The sequence below is a fragment of the Dunckerocampus dactyliophorus genome, chromosome 19 (assembly GCF_027744805.1).
Source record: "Dunckerocampus dactyliophorus isolate RoL2022-P2 chromosome 19, RoL_Ddac_1.1, whole genome shotgun sequence".
Taxonomy (NCBI): domain Eukaryota; kingdom Metazoa; phylum Chordata; class Actinopteri; order Syngnathiformes; family Syngnathidae; genus Dunckerocampus; species Dunckerocampus dactyliophorus.
Genome location: NC_072837.1, coordinates 2,238,592 through 2,261,010, shown reverse-complemented (window position 1 = coordinate 2,261,010; position 22,419 = coordinate 2,238,592). Strand labels below are relative to the sequence as shown.

The following is a 22,419-nucleotide window of genomic DNA, read 5'->3' as shown; positions in this document are numbered from 1 at the left end:
CAGAGTCCTGTAGACATGAAATAACACCCCTACAGTTTCTTTGTTTACACCACACCGCTTAACTGTAGTGCTCAGGCTACGGGATCACTGCAGGGACACAAGTGTTAACTAGTTAGCCTCCAATTTATTGACTAAGAAAGGGTTTAAAACGCAGTGGGAAGAAGGACAAAGATGTCAAAAACTTACCACTTCCACACTGAATGGGAGGAGGTCTTCTTTTCACTCCTTCATGTCGGACATGCCACGGCTGACTTCATGCAGTGTGACGGGAATCTGATGTCACGTCTCAATAATGGAACATCACTGACGCCTAGTGACCAGAATACGACACCCACCTTTGTCGTTATGCTATCGTCAACCGTGAAACAGCGCTCATTTATTAGCTCACTGCAACATTGCGAGGGACGTTGTGGTTGGTGTGCGTTTGGAAATCATGGAACATAGTAGACACCATTAATAATCCTTTGACCAGGGGTGTCCAAAATGCAGCCCAGGGGCCATTCACTGCCCGTGGCTGCTTTTCTATTGGACCGGCACATTCCAAAAATAACATTAACAAGAAAACAACAAAAACCCTAAAAACATCAAAAACGTCAAAAACGGGAAACAAAAAAAACAGAGGTAGTTTTACAAGAATAAGGTAAAAATATTAAGAGTAAATAGTTGTCATCCAACAAGAAAAGTGGTAATTTTACAAGAATAATGTAATATTATGTGTTTGTCGTTTTAGCAGCATAACGTTGAAAGATGAAAGAAAAACGCCATAATACAATGTGAAACACACAAAACAACAAATAAAGTGGAACAAAAGTGATGGTGTTATAAAGTCCAAATACTACGGGGATAAAGTCATAGTAGGAGAAAAATAACTTACAAGAAGAAAGTTGTAATAGTTGGAAAATGCATTTTCGAAACAAACTCGCAAAGAACAAACTGGCAACATTATGATGGGAAATAATGTCATTTTAGTAGCATAGAGCTGAAATATTACAGAAAAAATGTATTTTATAAAAGTTGGAATATTAGGAGAAAAAAAAGTCAATAAAGTTTCATTTTTGGGAACATTTGGTTGGGAAAACGTTGTAATATTATGGAAATAAAAACAATACCAAAAATGGTGAAAAAAGATCAAAGAGCGACGTTGATTCTAATAAGACGCTTTTTCACTTCTATCACAAAGCTGACATGCACTTCTTCCTTGGAATAAATACGACTTCTTAGCATGTCTACATGTGTTGCTTTACAACACAGCAAAGTGGCCCTTGCATCTTTCCATTTTTTATATTCCCTGTCTGGAAAACGTTCAGACACCGCTGCGTTAGACAAATGGTCAATTAATTATGGACAATTAGTTGCCGAGTCCCACCTGCGCACCTGCAAAGAATGTTTTACTTGATGACGGCCATTTTTTTTAAACCAATCTTGCTCCAATTTTACACACGTGTGCTTGTCAGTTCCCGAAAAGGTGTGTACCAACCTAGCATTTACTTATAACATCAGTAACGAGAGCTGCATTTGAAAAAATCGTGAATGGTCAGCATCCAGCAGCTTTACCTGCCTCTGCATGCGCTTTAAAATGCTAGCAGGGCAATGCAAAGTCAGCGACGCTTGCAAAAACGAGTTCAAATATGCTCTGCCCCCCCCACGAGGCCACGAGGCAAGAGGTTAGCGTGGATCATGTCGCAGTAAGACTCAGCTGGACTTAGTGTGGTCATCCTTGGCCCCCCGCTTTGGGTTACGAAACTGAAATGGTGCCAGATTGTGGCTGGGGCAGCTCTTTATCTGTGACCAGTTTGTGTGTGTGCGTGTGTGTGTGTGTGTGTGTGTGTGCGTGTTGGGGGGATTCGGATGACATTTCTCATTCCTTCATCATTCTTTTCATTTCCTCTTGCTTGTCTGCGCAGCGCGCTGGCCGGCGGGCTTTCAGTGACACTGTCATGGCAACCGGCATAAGCATGTTTGCTAGCTTGATAGCATTATAACATGAACACAATAACAAACACACACACGCTTGCTGCGCCGTCATCTATACACGGTACAGTATGTTTGTATTTCGAAACACAAAAACCACCACAGCAGTGAGGCGGAGGTGAAGTCAAAGGGAAGGTGAACAGGAGCAAGGACGGAGCCTGCATTGACCTGTCAATCATTTAGTCTCGCAAGGTACTGTCTGAGGAGGCAGGGCCGAAAAGGAGCTATAAATAGAGCCAGATAGAATAGAGAGAGGACACATCATACAGCATCCTATCTCTTTGGGGCACTGAAGCTCTCTGTGAGTGATTAGCAGTAATTAATAGCCTCTCTCCGGCTATGAAAAACACCAGAGCAAAGCCTGAGGGCCCAAACACCCACAACGACATCAAGAATTAGTGTTTTGTGTAAACAACCCTTATCGCTACGTCTATTTTGACATTTTTGACCCACAAAAGGCAATCAGAGTGTGAGAGAGCGCTATTGGCAACATCAAATTGGAGTGGTAACCTATTTTAGTATAAGAAGCTTAAAAAAAAGACAACAGGGGACCAAACAGCAAGTGCAATATGGTACAGACAACGATAACTTCTTTATAAGTACTTTTTAATTTTGACTTAACTGTAGTTTGTGCACACCTGGAGGTAAGAAGGACTGGAACAGATTTGGATTTGACCAACTGTACCTGTGCAATATCATGACATTACCACAACCACATCACTACTGTCAGGAGAACCAGAGGGGATGGAGCCACCTGCTGTGGCCCAGCACAGTGCACTATATTCGGACACTTTCTCCAAGCAGTTGGTGTGCTGCTACAGAGGTCAGGAGAACCGGAGTACAGAGCGGGAGGAATCACCTGTGGCCCAGCAAGGTGCACCGTATTCGGACACATGCGCCGAGCAGCCGGTGTGACGCCACGGAGGCCAAAACTTTTGCACTCTTCACACGGGTTTTGTGCTCGATGGGGTTTTCCCCCCCTCATTGCGCAGCGTTTGGTACAACTAGCATGCCAAACGTCTTTCTCAGAAAGTGAATGTTTGTTTACAAGTGAGCTCAGGGGACGTTATGACAGGCCGTTAACGTCACAGGCAGGAGAAAAAAAGGAGCACTGGATTTGCTCACCCGCACAGTACGGGTAAATCTCGTCTCATCTGAGCGTTTTTTGTTTTTTTTAAATTAGCGGTTATCGCCGCTGTTTGTAATGTTAGCGGGTTTAGCTGTCATAATTTCCTCATATCGGTCCGATAACTATCGTGCACCCCTAAAAATTACCGTTCATCTTACACTGGGGGTCCACAGGTATGTAAATGGGAACAAGCAGGTGGCGCTAAAAGACTAGGAGAGTCAGAGCTTTTCTTCTGTCACTCACAGGCAAGTTAGCAAAAAACAGAGAAGGCGTTATGGTCTTAAATTTAAGATAACGGCGTTTAAAAAATACCATTGTTATTGTAATCTACCAGTGGTAGAAAACAAGACTTTTTTTAAATGTGTCTTTGAGCTCGTCTTAAACATTTTTCTAAAAGTGGGCCTTGAAAAACAGTCAAACTTGTCTAACTTCTAACTCAGAAGCATATTACGGTTTATTTAATACATTTCTATTTAATACAGACCAGTGATTGACTTGAATGTGTGTGCATGCCGTGTGTAATCCTTAGTACACTGCTGTCTTTTCAGTAATTTGTCATTTGTGTCTCACTTCATGTTCCAACCACCACGTGGGCGTGCCTGCTAGTGTATGATTATTTTCATTGGTCATTTCATGGGCCAGTTTCTTTGAAATCCGCCCTAGCAACAAGGGAATGCTGGAAAGTTCAAGCTTTCTTTGGGGTGTGAAGTGTTACAATAAAGCTTCATGACAACGAGAACATTGACAATGGAAGAGAAATTCTAAAAATAAAAACGCTGACTATTGTAGTTTTCCTGGGATGTTGCCCTCTTAAATGATCGGCGCTGCACCATTTCCTATAACAACACGCACACACACACACACCAAAGGTAATTGCTTTTTAATTAAACCCCCACTGCTAATCCTGATGATATTTAACACACGCTGAGAAGTAGTGACAGTGGCTGAGGTCATGTCCGCACAAACAGCATCACTTGTTTGCAGAACTGCACTAAATGTGATTCCTGTTGCTGATGCTTACTTAAACTACAAGTTGACAGTTCAAATCTGAGCAGAACAACCCACCAATCCCTCCCGCTTCAATGAGACTCCACCGGCCAGCTGTTCCCTGCTGAGGATTACAGACTATATATAACCTGCTTTATCTTCAATCTGCTGTCACAGAACACATTTGCACATTTGCCATGAGACTTACCTCCAAATAAAAGGCGTGCAGAGGGCAGTGTTGACCACACAACTACCGTACCTGTACTCCTTTCAGGTGCTGCTTTTCTGTTTAAACCCGTGTGGTCTTCGTTCGGGCGAGTCAAAAAGTACTGTATCGCTTAAGGCAGGGGTGTCCAAACCTTTTCCACCGAGGGCCGCATACAGAAAGGAGGCGGGGGCCACTTTGATACTTTATATATGTATATTTAAGCATTATGTTATTAATTATTAATAACATGTAATATTTTTTCTTTACATTGTGCCTTTTTGCTCGATTTTTTTGTGTTTAATTTTATTACTACAACGTGCCACAGGCCATTAATTAACAAGTCACGGGCCACAAATGGCCCCCGCGACACACTTTGAACAAAGCGGTTTTCTGTATTTCCCTCACAAATGCATTTCAGTATTTTATTGTATCTTACCCTTACGGTTGGGCATCAAGTCTCCAGCACCGAAGGCAACCAGGACTAACATAGCGATTCATTTGGATTCGTAGGTTCGATGCCCACTGTCACCAGCCGGAAGAAAGAAGGAGAAGCCGGCCAGTACCAACACCAGCGAAGAAGACAAAAGTTTGGCTTAACTTCATAAATAAGAGCGGTCGGCTCAGTGCAGCATTTGCAATACAATGATATCAACGATATCGACGATCAACATGATTCATGTTCACACATTCATGGTGTAGAAATAACAGTGGTCCTCGTCTTTGATGCGCTACGTCGGACTTCCTCTAAGCAATCACAGTCAGGGAAGTCAAACAATAAATGACGTCCGTCTCATGCCAGTGGAAGCGAGGGCTTCAGGATGCTAGCTGATGTTTGGTGTAAATAAAGGACAGGAGCCACGGCTACGTCATCATTTGCACAGGAAGTGCCTGTTAGCAACAGCCAAGGGACCTTCTCAACGCACTCCTGTAAAAAGACACTTGCTAACATTTCGGTTCAAGTTGAATGGTCTGATATTTATGGATGAAAACTGCCATAGAAGAAGTTCTGTAAAGTTGATCAAAAGTTCATGTCATGAAACAATTCATGGAGACATTCCATCCAAAAAGAACTCTGGTCAGCGCCCTCATTTAAGCCATGCAAACTTTTATGACCCTGCATCGGAAGCATCGGAATCGAGAATCGTTCATAAAGCCACAAAGTCATATGACTTAACTGAACTAACTAAATTTACACTAATGTTGCATTCATAACAAATGAAGCATACCAATCTATTGTTTTATTTGATTTAGTGTTCATTGTGAATTGTATTAATTATTTCATTCATTAATGATGAATTACTATTTCATTTATTTATTTATTTTAATTGAGTTGGATGAGTGCACGGTGGTCTAGTGGTTAGCATGTTGGCCAACACAGTAACAGTCAGGAGATCGGGAAGACCTGGGTTCGATTCTCCATCGGGCATTCCTGTGTTCTCCGGGTACTCCGGCTTCCTCCCACATTCCAAAAACATGCATGTTAGGTTCATTGGAGACTCTAAATTGTCCATAGGTATGAATGTGAGTGTGATTGGTTGTTTGTCTATATGTGCCCTGCCATTGGCTGGCCACCAGTCCAGGTTGACCCCGCCTGTCGCCCGAAATCAGCTGAGATAGGCTCCAGCATGCCCCCTGTGACCCTAAAGAGGAGAATCGGTATAGAAAATGGATGGATGGATGAATCAAGCACTTTTATATCTTATTGAATGTGACTCATGTGACATCATGTGACTTCCTGTGTGCTGTATGTTCTTCTCTTTTGGAAATATTGCCAAAAAAGTCAAAGAAAAAGCAAAACATGAGTTAATCCTTTGACGCTTGCTAAGCTGACGTTGCATGACATGTTGGATGAAACTACGGTTTTGTGCAACTTTTGAGTTTTTTTTTTTTTTTTTTTTTTTTTTAAATGGTAAAATTATGCGACGCCGAGAGGGTGTTAAGAGGCACCACTGCATACTTTGTTGACTTTATGTTAGTTCCCCATCCAGACGCATCTATTCAGACAGCTCCATGTCTGGAAAGTTATCATCGCAAGCTCTTAAAAGCACATCATCCATAATTAACGTGACGTTTTAAACTTTCAAAAGCGGCAACGTGAAGCAACGACTGCATGAACCCCGTGACTGTGACTCAGCATTGTTTGCATACCTGTCAGTCATTGGCAGCGCTTGTCCTTAAAGACAGACATCCATTGTCACACGGACAATAGAAATCGGTTTTATGTCGCACACTCGTGTCGACCTCAACATGGCACCCTTGTTCGCTTTGGCAAACGGTCTCGGAAGGTGACCATGGAGCGGGGGTGTTGAGAACAGACTGAAGGTCAAAGAGATTTCATGCTGGCAAGGGAAAGTAGTGACTCTCTGCAGGTCACTGTGACTTTGTCGCTCTGCAACGACAGTGTGGCTGTCTGCTGCGCCACCTTATTTGTTAGCAGTGATTGGTGGAATTGTCCAGCAGATACCACAGCAAGTAAAACACCAATCACGATACTTGGGCACAGCCAATATCAGCTGTCAAACCAAACAATAGTTACTTATTTTATGTTAAAATGGATGCTTCAAGTTAATAAACATGATTCTTAACGATACTTAGCCAAGACAAGATCCAGATATATTTGGGTATGCATGCCCTTCACACTTTAATACTAATTTACTATACTTACTAGGGACATCCCGATCCAATCATCAAGGTCAGGATCGGCTGCCGATCCGCTCTATTTTGAAAATCCAATAATATCAACAATATTGTTGGTCATGCTATGTAATAAAAAAGTTCATTCAGCAATACTTTGGTTGCATTATTTTTAATGCTTTGAAGAGCTATTTTCGTAACCGCATTCAATTCCACAAATTCACGTTTGTAACAAAGCTTATTATTAAAAAAAACAACAAAAAAACGAATCGTATCAGATGGGAAGTCAAGAAATGTGGATCGGGACATCCCAAATACTTACTTGACTTCTAGATCTCTCTCTATTGCTTTATAGTCATTTTTTCATTCACTGCTTGGACTGTCTGGACTGCGGCAGATGTTGCAAACAAGTGACGCTGGGAACACCGAGTGCAGGTAGGATTGCAAGGTTTATAGTGTGCCTTTCTATGCAAATATCTCATGTTACAACATGGACACCTTCTAGGCTTATAGACAAGCACGGTATCGATATCACAAAGAATGTATCCGTTTGCAAATTCTATATCTTACCAACAAACTATAGCACTATATAGGAAATCTCCCCTAAATGTGTATCGATATTGTAATATCAGAATCAATAGAAATTTCGGAAACCTTGGTATCGGTAGTAGCAATTTTGGTGTGGCCCATAACGACTTGTTAGCTACATGAGACACAATATTAAAAAGAGTAGGTAAACACGTAGGTAAAATATATATTGGCAAGCATGCACGTGTCATTTTAGCTCCTTCTATTTCAAAAGCAACTTATCACATCATGTTACGAGCATCACTCAGCCGTTCCCACTTTTCAAGTTTCCTTTCCCGAGCAACAAACTGCTGTCTCACTCTTTGGCCATCGCCTTCTGACTCTGCTTGCTTTGCGGGATCATAAAGTCTATGAGGCGATAAAGCACACGGGCATTAGCAGCCTGAGCTTACCGCTGTGTGCTATACCGGGCTGGCCCTGAAAGCGGTTAATGGAAGAGGGTGCGCTACAAAAATCCATGTGCTGTAGTGCACAGAAAAACAAAGCCAGGCATTAGTGGCTAAATCGCGGCATGGCGGCTGGCTTGTGTGTGATGTGGAGCAAGGAAACACACGGGGGGAGTTTATGCACTTGCTATTTGCATCTAATGACATTTGGTTTAAAGCCGTGTTTACTGCCTCATTTGATCACAAGGTGACAGTAAGTCAGTTGTTGAAAGGTCAACATCTGCATTCAGTGCAAGTTAGGAACAAAAGAAACCATTCAAAAAATATTTAAAAATCCACACCTCTTGTTGGATCTTAACTCACAAGCAATGAGATGAGGTAACTTAAGCATTTTTGTCATGTCTTTTGTTCTTCTGCTAATTATGCTGTGCTGCTAAGCTATCATAATCGATGCAGCTGAGTTCCAACCTCGGTGATAAACAGAGAATTGGGAGCAGAAGGACACCTTCATTATAGTTTACCGCCTCCTAAATACCACCATGATGCTTTTAAACGATGGTGTGCATTTATAAACCCGCTAGCAAATATTCCTGACTCATCACTCAAGTGTATTGCGCTTCAGGTCGGTCCATTTGTGCATTTGAGTGTTTAGGAGTTGAAGCGAGGACAGAAGTGCATTGTGGGTAGGAGTCATGTTTCACAGGAGGCACCAGAGCTGCTGTTAAGAGCTAATAACCCAAAGGACCTCTTTTTGGAGCTGAAGGACGGAGAGGTTAGACAGCTCGTGACTGACTCACCTTGCCCTGCGGTGGGAGCAGCGGTATGGAGCTAGATGGAGCATGATGCCTCGAGGACAAAGCACCAGCCAGGCAAACAGCGGAATAGGCAAAATGTGGCTTCACGCCGCTTTTAGTAGCGTGAGTGCACACAGCTCGAGCTGGAGGAGTAATGAGAGTAGGAGGACACTCCTCAGGAGAGAGAGAGGGAGAGAGGTGGACCCTTGAGCCAATTTTCAGCAACACAGCAGTGATCAAACACACACGCACGCACACAGAGATAAAACTAGCCACCGGGCACCTGCTATAAACAAACCAGGCGTGCCCCTCTTCAAGTCTTTGCCAATAAACTCTTCCTGACACAAACAAGGAGGCAAAGCGAGCGCGCGCGCACAAGGCCACAGGCAGGTGAAAAACAGCCACAAAGTGATAAACTCAACCCCGCAGTTAACACCCACGACGGGCAAGATAAATCCCAATTTTGATTGGACATTTGAAGCATCAAACCGTTTGCTGCCACAGAAAAGAAAACCACTGCATGTTCTGTAGCGGTTACAAACACAATACAGTCACATGCAGTGAAAGGTTTGATGGCGGACCATTTTGAACGACAAAATGAGTTGTAACCATGCAGGGCAGAAAATGAACAGAGTGAGGTTCCCCAGGCCACATTCATTCAATTCAAGAACTGCGGCAGAAACTAAAACATGCTCTGCAGCGGTTCCAATAACGTGCCAAACAAGCCAATTTAGTTGGAACTGGTGGTGTCACAATGCAGTGCGGATGGAAAATGAATGGAGTGAAGTTCCCCGGGCTGTACAGGTTAGCGATATCAGTACATCCGCATCCATACACGTGTCAGCTCGCTAGGCTATTTTTCTAAACAAGAATCCTAACTTAGTGCATACAGTCAGCTTGTGCATTTGTGAAGGTTAGCTCTGAGCCTCACCCTCCACTGCCGTTCCATACTTTTTTCTTTTGATTAATAACAGTATTTAATGTTTACTTTAAGCAGGATTGTTGCAATGTTACTTAATCTTAAAAATGTGCAAAAATTATAGCACGTTAACGGCGGTTACAGATTTCTTTCATGAATTACTTTCAAATGTTCAGCGTCGTTAACGCATGCGCATCATGTCAAGCTACATCTTTCTGTTATGACGCCAGGCGGAGCCACGGTAGCGCCCCCACAGAGTCTGCCACGCTTTCCTAACTTTATTCTGACCTGAACACACCAACAGCAGTGCAAATCCAACACCATATACGTATGTATCTCCAAGTCACATGCACGACTCGAGTCCGCTCATCCTGACAACCACACTTCCTCATTGTCACTAGACGACAGCGAGTTGCATTCCGGACACTCCGAAAATAACGAGAAAGTCTTTACTTTGGGTGTACGTGTGGTCTAAATAAACAGAAAGACAAAGAAAAACAGTAAGTGGGTATTCTTATCTCCCAGTACCGTCATTCTTACAATCATTTGAATGTGAGTTCCACTGAAGTTATGTGGTGTCTTTGAGCGCCGCCCTTCATGGCTCATAATAACACCGTCAAAGTGTTCTGCTGTTATTTAAGAGACTAGCGTTAGGAAAATACGTTTTCGGATATGCGGGCATCTCTTAGCTTGACTTAAATGTTCTGTTCATTTGGATACGTACCAATATATCTGTACGTATAATTGTGTCCTGTCATTGAGCCTTCTGTTCCCAAAATACTGGACAAATGGGCATATTTCACACATAGTGGCAAATAGAGATTAATCATGATTAATTAATTTGAAAACTGTGATTAATTTGATTACATTTTTTAATAATTTGACAGCCCTGAATTTTCTCCAATTCATGTAGAAAATTCATATGAACAGTTAACAATTCCTGGTTCTTCTTTTGACTTGTTTGAAATGCATTCAGACATTCCACTGATGCTCACACCGTTGGGCAACAGAAGAGAACGGTGGGACCAGAAGGAACATTATATGACAGCCAAACTCCCCCTAATAGCACAGCACCCCATTAACCACAACTGCTTTGGAAAAGGCAAAGACGGAGATGGGAACTATTTACATGCCAAATCATGGATGGAGGTCTAAAAATAGAGCGCACTAAAAGGCTTCTGGTTCAATCTGAATGAAGCACCTCGTCAAAGAAACACTACAGACGAGCGTGAGGAAAAGAACAAAATACACACTGTGATCTGATGCCAGGTAAATTATTATGAAGAACATCAAACAATAGCAGCTCCACTCTCAGCATCCCAAACAATAACCTCGCCCACGAGGCTCAGCCTGATCAAATCCATCATGGACAAGTCAGCATTCCAGTCAGAGGGCGCGACAACGAGCGCCCCGGGGGAGGACAGCGACAAGTCTGGCATGACTGACTCTCTCCAGGGAAGGCCGGACGAGGCCGGAGCGACTGTCGCAACCCAGGGGGCGCTAATAGAGTGTGCAGTGACTGATGGCTCTCGACGGCTATCACATCCATCCCACCAGGTATTACCTGCCTCTGAAAAAGATGAATGACTAGATTGCTAGTCATTGTTTTTGCACAGTACAGTGGTGCCTCGGTTGTCGTTCTTAAGTCGTTCCAAAAGCTTAGATGAAAACCGAAACGTACAAAATCCGAGGCAATTTTTCCCATCGGAAATAATGTAACTTTGATTCATCTCAAAATTATTAAGAATAAAATACATTTGATAGAAATAATTATAGTGAACATGCAGAAAACGTGAAAGAATTATAAATGACCAATGAATGGAACTTAATCGTTGATGCGGACTTCCCGTACATCCTGGCAAAATGGAATTCAATAGTGTTTCTCACCTTCTTTATCAAATTGCTGGCACTTGCAACTTTATTTGGCCCCATGGCGGGTTATTTAGCAGTCACACTCAATACAAAAATGGACGGACAGCGAGGCAGCAAAGCGCAGGGTGCTTTTTTTTGGGGTAATTCATTTTGAGGACTGACACAATGCAGGGCAGACGGAATAGTTTGTTACGTGCAATACTGTACAAAAAAACGACGCAAAATCTGGTGAAACATTTTTGACCAAGACCAAATCATGTTTTCGTCACTCAAACTGTATTTTGATAATAAAAATCAGGGGGAAATACTATTGTAATACTTTACTCAAGTAAAAGTAAAAAGCAACAAATTTAACATTTAGTGAGTGAGGAAAGTGCAATAAAACTGCAAACAGTTTACTGGTGGTTTTTAGTAATGGGTTGAATTGTAACTATAGTAAAGTACAATACCTACTTAGGTAATGGGGTGGGGAAATCATGGATTCTTATATGCATCGCAATGCGGGCATTGACGATGATTAATCCATTCATAAATGTCAGTAACTCACGCTGACGGAACAAAACAAAAAAACATGTCAGTTAGAATGTTAGAATATGACTTCACATTGCCTGTACAGTCAATAAAGCTTTTATGATGGCCACTCTTTGACCCTGGAACAGATTATTTCTACGCCTTACTACTCCTATGAGAATAGGCGGCATGCGTTATTAATAAATAAATATTCTTCCAACCTAGGCGGGGTGCAAATTGTTTACAATGTTGTCATCCCAAAGCCTAACATCCCAACAAGTCAATAAATAGCTACAGATTTGATTCCCTTCTCTGTGGAGCCTAAATGGGATGGGATGTAAATCCTAAAATCCATACGTAAGGCTCAACGCGAGCGCAAACATGCTAAGATAGGTTAACATTAAACCAAAAAGGCCTGAGCACTGAGGAGTGATGGATTTATGGATTAAGACTGGCTTAGGCTGAACCGTCACATGTTGCTTTGATTGAAGCTGGCAAGCCATCAGAAACTGTTGCCATGCATTTGCTCTCTCTCTCTCTCTCTCTCTCTCTCTCTCTCTCTATCGCTCAGTATCTCTCAGCCCCGCCTCTTGGAGAAAGCCCCGCCCTCTCTGGATGGCTTAAGCCCTTCATGATGAAAATGACAGAGCGGCCAAACAGCTAACCAGGCTACGCCGTAATGAAGTGTGGTCAAAAAGTGCAGTTTCCGAATTTGAGTTATCTAACAGTCAAACAGTGGCACGAGTACCACTGGTGGTACGCAAACTCCCTCTAGTGGTACGCTGAATTCCCACTGATTTATTTTTTTATTGTGTCTTATTATTGCCTTATATTTTATTGTTTACCTGCGAGTGCACACCACATCTTTTAACTAAACCGTGGCAGCAAGCCCAAGTGGCAAAACCTGTGGTACTTGCACAGCAAAACACGTCCAAGAACCACGGGTTCTTTTAAAATGATACAGTATTTGTGATACCACTATCCACTGCCATCATGCCACATAATTACAGCAATAAGACACAACATTGCTTAAAAAAAAATTGCAGAAAAATGAGCAGACGTGCCATCAGCGGGGTATACGGTCTAACTTTCTTAGAATGAAAATAAGTGTGCATCAATCAAAAGCAAGTCATTTAAATCAGTTATTCTCCTGGGTGGGTTCTTTAAAAATGACATTAAAATGTGTAATATACAGCCAATGTCTGACAACATCATTCATTGCGGTGAAGTGAATTTCCGTGTCGTAGGACCCCTTATCCATAAATCAAATATTTTCATAGAGCAGAGAAAACCTGTTTATAACCTTGTAAATAAGGCTTTTAACATTATTAGAGCCCTCTAGACATGAAGTAACACCCCTATAGTCACCTTTACACTCCTATTACCCAATATAGTAAACATAATAAGAGAAAATAAGCCATTTAAGACATAAATAAGACTCTTGCTTATGTGTGTTGCTGTAAATGTGATCCAGTGCTTGGGGAGCTGTGGGGAGGGGGGGTGGACAGGAAGTGATGTCAGAGGGTTAAGAGTTGAGTTTTAGCTCGGCGTGTAATTTTTGTACCCGTTGTGAGATAATTCAAATCTGCAATAAAAGCCTGTGTTTCCTGCGACCAAGTCTGGTGCTTGTGTGTCTCACCGAACATTACAGTGACATTACTGACACCTAGTGACCACCGGAGAATACTACATAATTGGATGCTCCATCTCTGTGCCTGTATTTTTGTTCATTTGGCCCTTTTAATGCTTAACACCCTTAATCTAGGCAAAAATAATACTAATTTGCTTACATATATTAATAGGCCATATTCAACCACAAAACAGTGTGATTTATTCATATATTTTGGAAAAATCATGATAGAGTGAAGCCACAAAATTTGAAGCGAGGTGAGGGATTACTGCGTACTCGTTGCTAGAAGTGAACTCTCTGAGCGCGCGGTTTTATTTGGTGCAATTTTCACATTTAACTCATTCAAAACCAAAGACGTATTCATACGTTCTTTTAAACCGAAGATGTATTCATACGGTTTTTAAGTTTCTTTGCATGAGAGGCAAAAAGAGGTGACGACGCATGTGGGTCCCAGGTTGAGACCACCTGAGAGCCCCTGATTTAAATGAACAGATTATCACAAAAACAACAACACATGGGGGAGACTTCACCGATAAATGATGCAAACGAAGCTAAAAGTATATTTTCGACTTTCTCAGAATTATTGAAAAGCAAGGGGGCTCTAACAGTACTTAAAATGCACTTTCCTAGACTGCAAATACAATAGCACCCCCCACCTCCTTTGCAAATTACACCCATTTTCAACATGCTTTTATTCATTATTACTAAATAAGCCAATAATTCACAAACTCTTAACTTGACTATTGCACATCCTGCAAGTAAATGGCAACCTTGCAGATGTTAAGCACAGGTAAAGTGACCAACCTATCATTCATTGCTGAGACAGGAAGAGAAGAGGTAGGATTAAATAAGCTATGCTCATGTTGAATTGTGCAAGTGTAACTTTGTCAAGCAAGTTCAAAAGAAACTAAACCATTAGCATGACCAGCTGTACAAGCTTGCAATAGAGCGACGTATGTCAAGACAACACAAGACTGAGGATCACCAAAGTTTTGGCGACAATGCCCCCGAAATCCTCTCCTCTCTCGCACGTACCTTGCAGAGTTTCTGGTACCGCGGCGAGGAGATGGCCATCCTCTGGAGCCTGTGTAGGAAGACCACCACTTTCTGGAGGGAGGTCCGGACCATGGCCATCATCTTAGGACTGCTACAGCAGCCTGGTGCTGGTCCGCATGTTCTACCACTGCCCTATAGCCCCGCTCATATTGGTCTCCCTCTCCCTAAAAAGCGGAGACCCGAGCCGAGCGCGACGCGAGTGCACTCACACACATGCAGGGATGGAACACACTCGGTCACATGAGCTCAGCATGCCTTTGCTTTTAATCACACGCGCACAGTGAGCGCTCTCTCGCTCTCTCTCTCTCTCTCACACACACACACACACACACACACAATGATGCAGGCGGTCAGACCACTCACTTTCTCCTCCACGCGGACATTCACAAGCTCCGAGAATCACACTAATCAGCCGCGACAGCGCCCTGCTGAGGTCAAAGGCATCAACGACAGAGAGAGGAAGAAGTGAGAAAAGAAAGAAGGGGAAAAAGTGCCACCAAGGAAGGCACGAGTTGGACTAAGCTCTTTTGCTGCCGCGAGATAGGAAAGGGAGTGCAGGAAGACAGACGTGAAAGCAGGTAGCGCCTCAAAGAGAGGATGCCATTGTGCACCCGACAGATCAATGGAGAGAGAGGCTGGGTAGTAACACGCATTATGAACACAACACACACATAGAAAGAAGGAGGAGTTAGTGGGAGCTTCCTGGAAGCAAACTCTCCCACTGGGTTTCTGCCTCCACGACTGTCAGAGCGCTCCCACGTGAAACGCCAAAATCAAATCAAAATCCAAATCAAATTTAAAAAAATATCCCAGATGTTACAAAGAGGAGGAACAGTAGGAAAGTGAAAAATATCTTTGCGAAAAAAATTGCAATGTGAAGAAAAAGCTAAACTATTATGAGAATACACTTTTCGAGAAGATTCGTGTACAGGTAATATCACCAGCATGAAGTCATCACTTCAAAATGGTGAGGCTACAAGAAAAAAATCGCAATGTTAATGGAAAAAGTCTGAACATTATGGGAATAAAGTGGGGTTTTTTGTAATTTTTTTCCCTACATTACAACAATAAAGATTAAAGAAAGTTTAAAAGGAAAACTGCAGTTTTTGGGGGTGATTTTGCCCAAGCAGCTGCCTAATAAGCCCTCTAAAAAAAAAGGTTCCATTTCCATAACGTGACCTGCATATTAACCAAGCATGAGAGTTGGAAAAGACGCACCTTTGAATGCCGTTTCATCACATCAAAGTTAACTTATTTTTACACTTGTATGACTTAAGAATGAAACATTGCCTGCATGGTTAGTAAAGCTTTTAGGATGGTCACCGCTCGACGGTGGAACAAACGGTTTCTATTTCCTTCGTCTCCTACGGGGCAAATTTGCTTCAAAATGTTTGTTGTGCCTGTCGGTAGAGAAGCTAAAAGTCCCCTCTCATGACCCGACTCATTTATTTTCATCCAGTCAAGGGCGTGATCACTGGCGCCCCCTGCCTTTTCATCAACACATCACGCCTTATTCTGTGGGAATTTCACAAAAAAAAGGTAGGAGATGGTGTAAATACAAAAAAAACAAAAAACAAGCTCCTCGGCTAAGAGTACTTTTCTATTTCACTAAATTACTTTTCACACTCGAACGCCATCCATCAATGTCAACCGTGGCAGAGATGGAAGGAGAGACGATGCCGCTTTAATTGAGACAAACAGAAGTCGATAAGTCAGGGCCTCGGGTTGAGAGGCGCCTTATGTGGATACATGCTAAACACACACACACACACACGACATAGTGAGGTTGCTGAGGATCAATGAGCAAGACACGTGTTGAGACGCCCTCAACATGCTCCCTAATTGACACGTTTTAACCAGCAGCAAGCATGCACTGATGGAGGACGACATGGAGATAATAGCTTCCACCTGTGCACTGACACGAGCACACACCATTCTTCTCCTACCTCTAGCTGTCGTCTGAGCTCCTTCACGCCGACGGAGTCCTGTGACAGGTCCTCTCTCTGGGATGCGTCTGCCAGCACGTTGACAGTCGTCTCCGCCTCCTGAAGCCACTTGAGGAAGGCCTCCAGCTCCCTGAGGGACATCTGCAGGTTCTTCAGCTCAGCGTCCAAATGTGCATGGCGGTCATTTGCCCTGCACGACATCACACATCACACAGTATTTCAGTAACATGGGAAAAACGTGGATATACTGTACAGCTGGGATAGCAGTACAGCTGCACTATCCACTGGAAATGACTCACACCATGGTCCGTGGCTGCATGAGTGCTGTCCACACTCAGGAGCTGCGGTTCAGGAAAGGAATTCCAACATGTACTGCGAAATTGAGATAACGATAACAAGAACAAAGACATCTCCAAGATGACAAGTGCCTTGCTGAGTAGTGGAAGAGGATTCTTCTGGATTCCATGCCCAAGAGGATTAAGGTCGTGCAAGACTGAAATGGTGCTTATGCTGCATATTCACATCAAGAATACAACTGTGAAATGTTCACTGTGAGGTGTACTCAATGAAATCTATTTCCAAGCTGTACATGGACTATGGAAATGTATTCTATTGTATAGTACAGGCGTGTCCAAACTGAGGGCTAGGGGCCATTTACGGTTTGTGACTGTTTTTTTATTGGCCCTCGGCATGTTGTAAAAATACAATTAAACAAGAAAACAACAGCAAAAAGTGTAAATTTTACAAGAATGAAGACAAAACATTAGGAGAATAAAGTCATAATATTAACTCATTCAATCCCAGCCATTTCAGTAGCGGCCATTTTAGACTATTTTGACTGATCTTTCAAGGCTCACAGAATATAGCGTTCTAAGAGCTGTATAAACATGGAACCTACCAAAAGAAATACTAGACTCTCGTCTTTCATCAGAAAAGAAAAGCTTGTTTCTACCTTTTCCCCTTCTTTAGTAATCAGCAGTAGAAGATAGGCAAGTTCCAGGAAAATATCATGAAACGCTTTTTAATGCCGTACACGGCCAAAGGGCCGTCTGCTGCCCACCTGTTACTGATGCTGTTCCAGGCGGCGTTGTGCGCGTCGGCGACCTCTTTGATCCTCCTGGTGTCGTCTGTTGAATACTGGTGTAAAAGGTGGTTGGACAGCTCGTTGAAGGCCGCCACCGAGGCTTGGCCGCGACTCAGCTCCAGCAGGAACGCCTGTGTTGACATCAACAGGATGAGAACCATGATGGGGCTGGTTTGTTTTCATGCTGCACGTAATGAGACAAAGTACAAGACGCCTATGGCCTAACGCGGTCATGGCTGTCAGCTAATGGTTACAAGAGAAGTACACTTACACTCCAAATGTTATTCAAGAGGAGACCAGGTTATTCGACTTAAGTATTAACATCTCATGCATATGCGACCCCCCTCAGGTGAACCCCCATCTGTTAAAATGTGCAATTAGTCATCATTAAAAGACAACAAACGGAGATGTTGGGATTCCTTGGCCCTCAGTTGCCCTCTAGCGTTCGTCCCCCGCAATGCGTCAGCAGCTCTCGCGAGGCAGTTTGTCATCATCTCACATTAACGCTGACGGCTGACGTGGGGGCGCCGATGCTATTAAGCTTCAAAAAGATACTGCAGAGAGGTGAGTCAGACTCAGCCTTGGATTGTTAATTAAAGTTCAGAATATTAGGAAGCTAAGATTAACATGAGGGGAGCTTCTCAGGAGGAGGATAGGTACGAGGCGTGGTGATCAGTCAGTGATGTCAGTGACCTTGTTGTCAGCCAGTTGTTTGGTCAGAGGGTCTGCAGGCTGCTGGAGCAGGCTGTGGAACCATCCTTCCTTGTGTCCAATCAGAGCCTGCACCTCCCTTCTCTGGCCCTCCCACTGGTCGCTGTGGCCAATCATGTTGTCCAGCTGCTGGAGTCGCGCCTCCACGCCATGCTGAGTGTTGTCCCACTGGCTTCGCACCCTCTCCACTGGAGGACAGGGGTACATTAGCATGAAAATGCATCACAGTCGACCGTTGGTTACAAAGCACATACATTTCTCAGTTATGGACGTGCGCACATCCAAGTTAGATGTCTTGTTTTTGATGTTCTGTGCCAGGGTGAAGATGTCTTCCAGTTGAGGGTGACGCTGCTCCAGGTCGCTTTTTGTCACCTGGGGGGGAAAAAAACAGCAGTTGTCAAACTCAAACTACTGTACGGTCGCCTCTCGCTACATCGCCGTTCGAGCATGGCTCCCTCACCCTCACTATCACGGTTTGTTCAAAAATGATCCCCGTTTTGTGGTTGACTGTGGCCTACTTTGATATATCCCGTATAGGGTTCCACAATAAGCCCTGGCAAGATTGCTGTTGTCACCTGAAGGCGTCCCATAGTAGTCCTGATCTCCTCTGTGTCCCCCACAGTGACGATGTTGGACTTGAGCATCTGGGTGATGAGGACCAGCCAGTCTGCCAGTTCCGTAGCCGTCTCGTTGAGGTCGGTGGGGGCCACAGACTCCGGCGTGTGCGGGGTCTGGTGATGTGGGTCCTCGCTCACTAGGCTGGCCATCTGGACAGCTGAGGGCACCGTAGACACTGCAAGGTAAAGCGATGTTGACATATCGGAGAACATATTTACCTGTAGTTGCAATGAATATTAAAGCTGGGTGTGCTGTTCTCACAGCAAGACATGATGAACGAGGCTCATTTCTGCACGCATTTTTCATGTTTGGAATGAAACCAGGAATGCCAAATTTCAAATATGTGTCCTGCGTGCTTACGACTGCTGAATTGTTATGTTTTTGACATCCTGCTGATGATTCATGAGACAAACGCGGGAGGTGGCGCTTTACAAAGCAGCTCGGATGCCCCTAACTTAACTTATTACCTCCGCCAAGGATGCTATGTTTTGCCGCCCTTTGTTTGTCTGTTTGTGTTCAAAATAACTTCTCAATGGATTTGGATGAGATTTTCAGGAATTGTAGGAAATGGGATATGGAAGAACTGAATGAATTTTGGGGGTGGTCCGGATCACCGTCTGCATCCAGGAATTTTTCTGCAGAATTCGTGGGACATTGCGAGATAGGACCATTTTCACATTCATGCTTATAACGCCACAAAAAAACAGTCAGAGCACTTGGAGAAAAAAATACAGACAAGTTCTGGAAAATATCAAAGACTGAACCAGATAATGGAATCATTCCAGATACTATGATCCAGAATATTAAAAAATAGGGGAACTTTGGAATTTTCATCATAGGACGACGACCAATGAAGCTATAAAGACGCTGTTGCGTCTTTATAGCTTCATTGGTCGTCATCCTATGATGAAAATTCCAATATATATATATATATTTAGCCATATTATATATATATATTTAGCCAAGACACTCCAGTGTGCCAGCGAAGCTAATGCCATGTTTGTGAAACTACTGAACTAATATTGATATCATTGTGAATCCAATTGCCAATGGCATGTTTTCATGGTCAAAGAATGTAAATACGTAGATAAAATAAATGTAGGACTAATACTTATGATGGAAATCATAATGTGTGTGTGTGGGGGGGACTATGGCGTCTGGCGGAGGTCTGCTTTTCTAGTTTCTATACTTTGTTATGAATGTTAAAATATTACGTAAATGTTTTATGATGAGCTCATTTTGACCCTGGAACAGACTAGTCTATGATTCTATTTTTACATGTACTATTTTCAAATGGGAAAATGTGTTATGAAGTTTTACCAAGTTGCTGGCGCTGGACAACAGTTTGGCGCTGCGTCCATGGAGAGACATGCACCTGGAGAGCCTCTCTCAGTCGACCATCGAGAACCTTCCAGTCCGCCGCCAGCTGCTCCACCTTACTCTGCATGCATCGGAGGCACAAGCACCATGAAACATTCAGAGGGTGAGACGAGGCGACAGCGTTTAATAAAACAGCCAATTAAGCTTCAATCAGTTCCAGGAAAGAAAATGACCAGGCGCGGCAGCAATATTGTGTAATTACACAGCGCTCTGCTTTTTTAGGAGAGCTTATTGAATAAATCATGCAACCTTTTCATGAGGAGACAGCTGCTGTCGCCGCTGCAGCTCAATGGAGTGGGCCAACAGGTCTTCCAGGTCTGACTTTCTGTCTTTCATGGAGATCTCCAACGCCTACAACAGGATGAAAAACACATTACAGCCTCGGGGCGTTGTAGTAAGGCTGAATTTGGAATGCATGGAGAGTACCTGGGCTTGACCAGGACTCAGGCCTCTGTTTGCAATGGTCTGGTGCGTGATGACCACCCAGTCGGTCAATCTGTTCATTTTGTCCTTGAAGTGTGCGTGACTCTGCAGGTTGGCCTCCACTTGCCCCACTTGGTCTAACAACTCATGGGTTACCTGCAGGGACAACGATGGTGGATGAGAAGAAGAAGAGTTTGAGAATAAACGTATAACAAGAAATGCATTGTCGTAGACAGCAACAATGTATGACACGCATACCGTACAGCATATGCCCTAATCATAGCCGGGCGGTTAATTAGAAGCAAGTCACACTTGAAGAGATTTCCCAAATCTTAAAACCTATAAAAAAATTAAACGTAACTTTAATAACGATTTGGCACCGGCACAGGCTCGGGGGCTGATGTGCCTCGGGGCGGGGGTGGCGTTGGGGGCGACAACGAAAGATGGAGAGATACTGGCGGGGTGTGTGGCCAGGGAATTGTGAAGCTGTTCGCTTCCAAGAGTGAAGAAGACTACTTTAGTGGTTTTAGTTCCCAGGAGGAGGACAAGACATGAGCCGTATTACACACACTGTTCAGCACTGTTTGAAAAAAGCATTTAGCTAAGTAAACGTTTAAACAAATCTTTCTGTGTACTAAATATCCCATGTTACAACGTGGGCACCTGTATGTGCAAATCTTTTTTTCTCTTTAGATGAAGTGGGTGCTGCTTACATACCGGTGCGCTCTATAGTCCGGAAATTACAGTATATTGCGCAGCGCAGCAGCCACAAAACCCATGTTGTAAGATGCGGTCACAATGAATGGCTGAATAGCGCAACAGACATTTTCAAGCGCATGCAGAGGTAGACAAAGCTATCATGATGCTTCAAATGCAGCTGTTGTCATATTGTGGAGTTAATTAAAAAAATACATCAGGAGGCTGCCTTCAGCCACAGCTCTTAATGCCAATGTTAGCTAACCGAGTTCCCTTCTGAAACTTGGCAGTTAACTGGGTACAGGCTTTAATTTCACATTTACAGCGTGCATAAAAAGCAGGCATTAAGAATAAATTAAGCTCCACTGAAAAAGTAGAGCCTAAATAAATAATAAATATGTTATGGTAACTTATGGGATTGCTCCTCCTGGGGGGGCTGTAAAGAACTGCTGTGTTGTGTACTTTTACGAACTAAGAGAGTTTCCTGGGTGGTGTAAAATGTAGGAAGTATATATTCCTGCTAACCACAATAGCAAACACGCTGGGTACTGCATCGTACTGAGAGGTCTTATTATTTTGCCCCTCGGCAACAAAGATATCGTAAACATGACGCTTGCATTGGATTTCATTAGCTTATGCAAGTGTACTTAATGTTACGACCAGGTAGTGTCTATGTGTACACTATAGCCGCCCCACCTTGCTCCAGTTGAGGTTGATGGCTCGAAGCTTGCCGACGTGCTGCTCTCTGCTCTGTGGGCTCACGGTGGGACTGGCGAGGATCTGAGGGGCGTGTTTGTTCAACCAGCCCAGATGTTCATTGTGTGCATCCATCTCCACGGCTAAAGCCTGCAGGGGAACCCACTTCAGTCATTTGTCT

The 22,419-nt window shown here is 43.4% G+C and overlaps 1 protein-coding gene across 19 annotated transcripts in view; it reads right to left on the bottom strand.

Moving 5' to 3' along the window:
- utrn (utrophin) overlaps window positions 1-22,419 on the bottom strand; it is a 139,241-nt gene that overhangs the window by 73,363 nt on the left and 43,459 nt on the right. For 18 of the 19 annotated variants that reach the window (XM_054761019.1, XM_054761006.1, XM_054761011.1 and 15 more), the window contains 9 exons: window positions 22,239-22,388; window positions 20,850-21,002; window positions 20,673-20,774; window positions 20,364-20,484; window positions 19,001-19,218; window positions 18,680-18,797; window positions 18,408-18,613; window positions 17,691-17,845; window positions 16,631-16,820 (listed from right to left, as the gene is read on the bottom strand). In XM_054761019.1, coding sequence (XP_054616994.1) covers window positions 16,631-16,820; window positions 17,691-17,845; window positions 18,408-18,613; window positions 18,680-18,797; window positions 19,001-19,218; window positions 20,364-20,484; window positions 20,673-20,774; window positions 20,850-21,002; window positions 22,239-22,388 — 1,413 coding nt within the window. Of the gene's footprint in view, window positions 1-14,663; window positions 16,602-16,630; window positions 16,821-17,690; window positions 17,846-18,407; window positions 18,614-18,679; window positions 18,798-19,000; window positions 19,219-20,363; window positions 20,485-20,672; window positions 20,775-20,849; window positions 21,003-22,238; window positions 22,389-22,419 lie in introns of those variants that run through there. The other variant, XM_054761026.1, reaches the window with a different exon arrangement.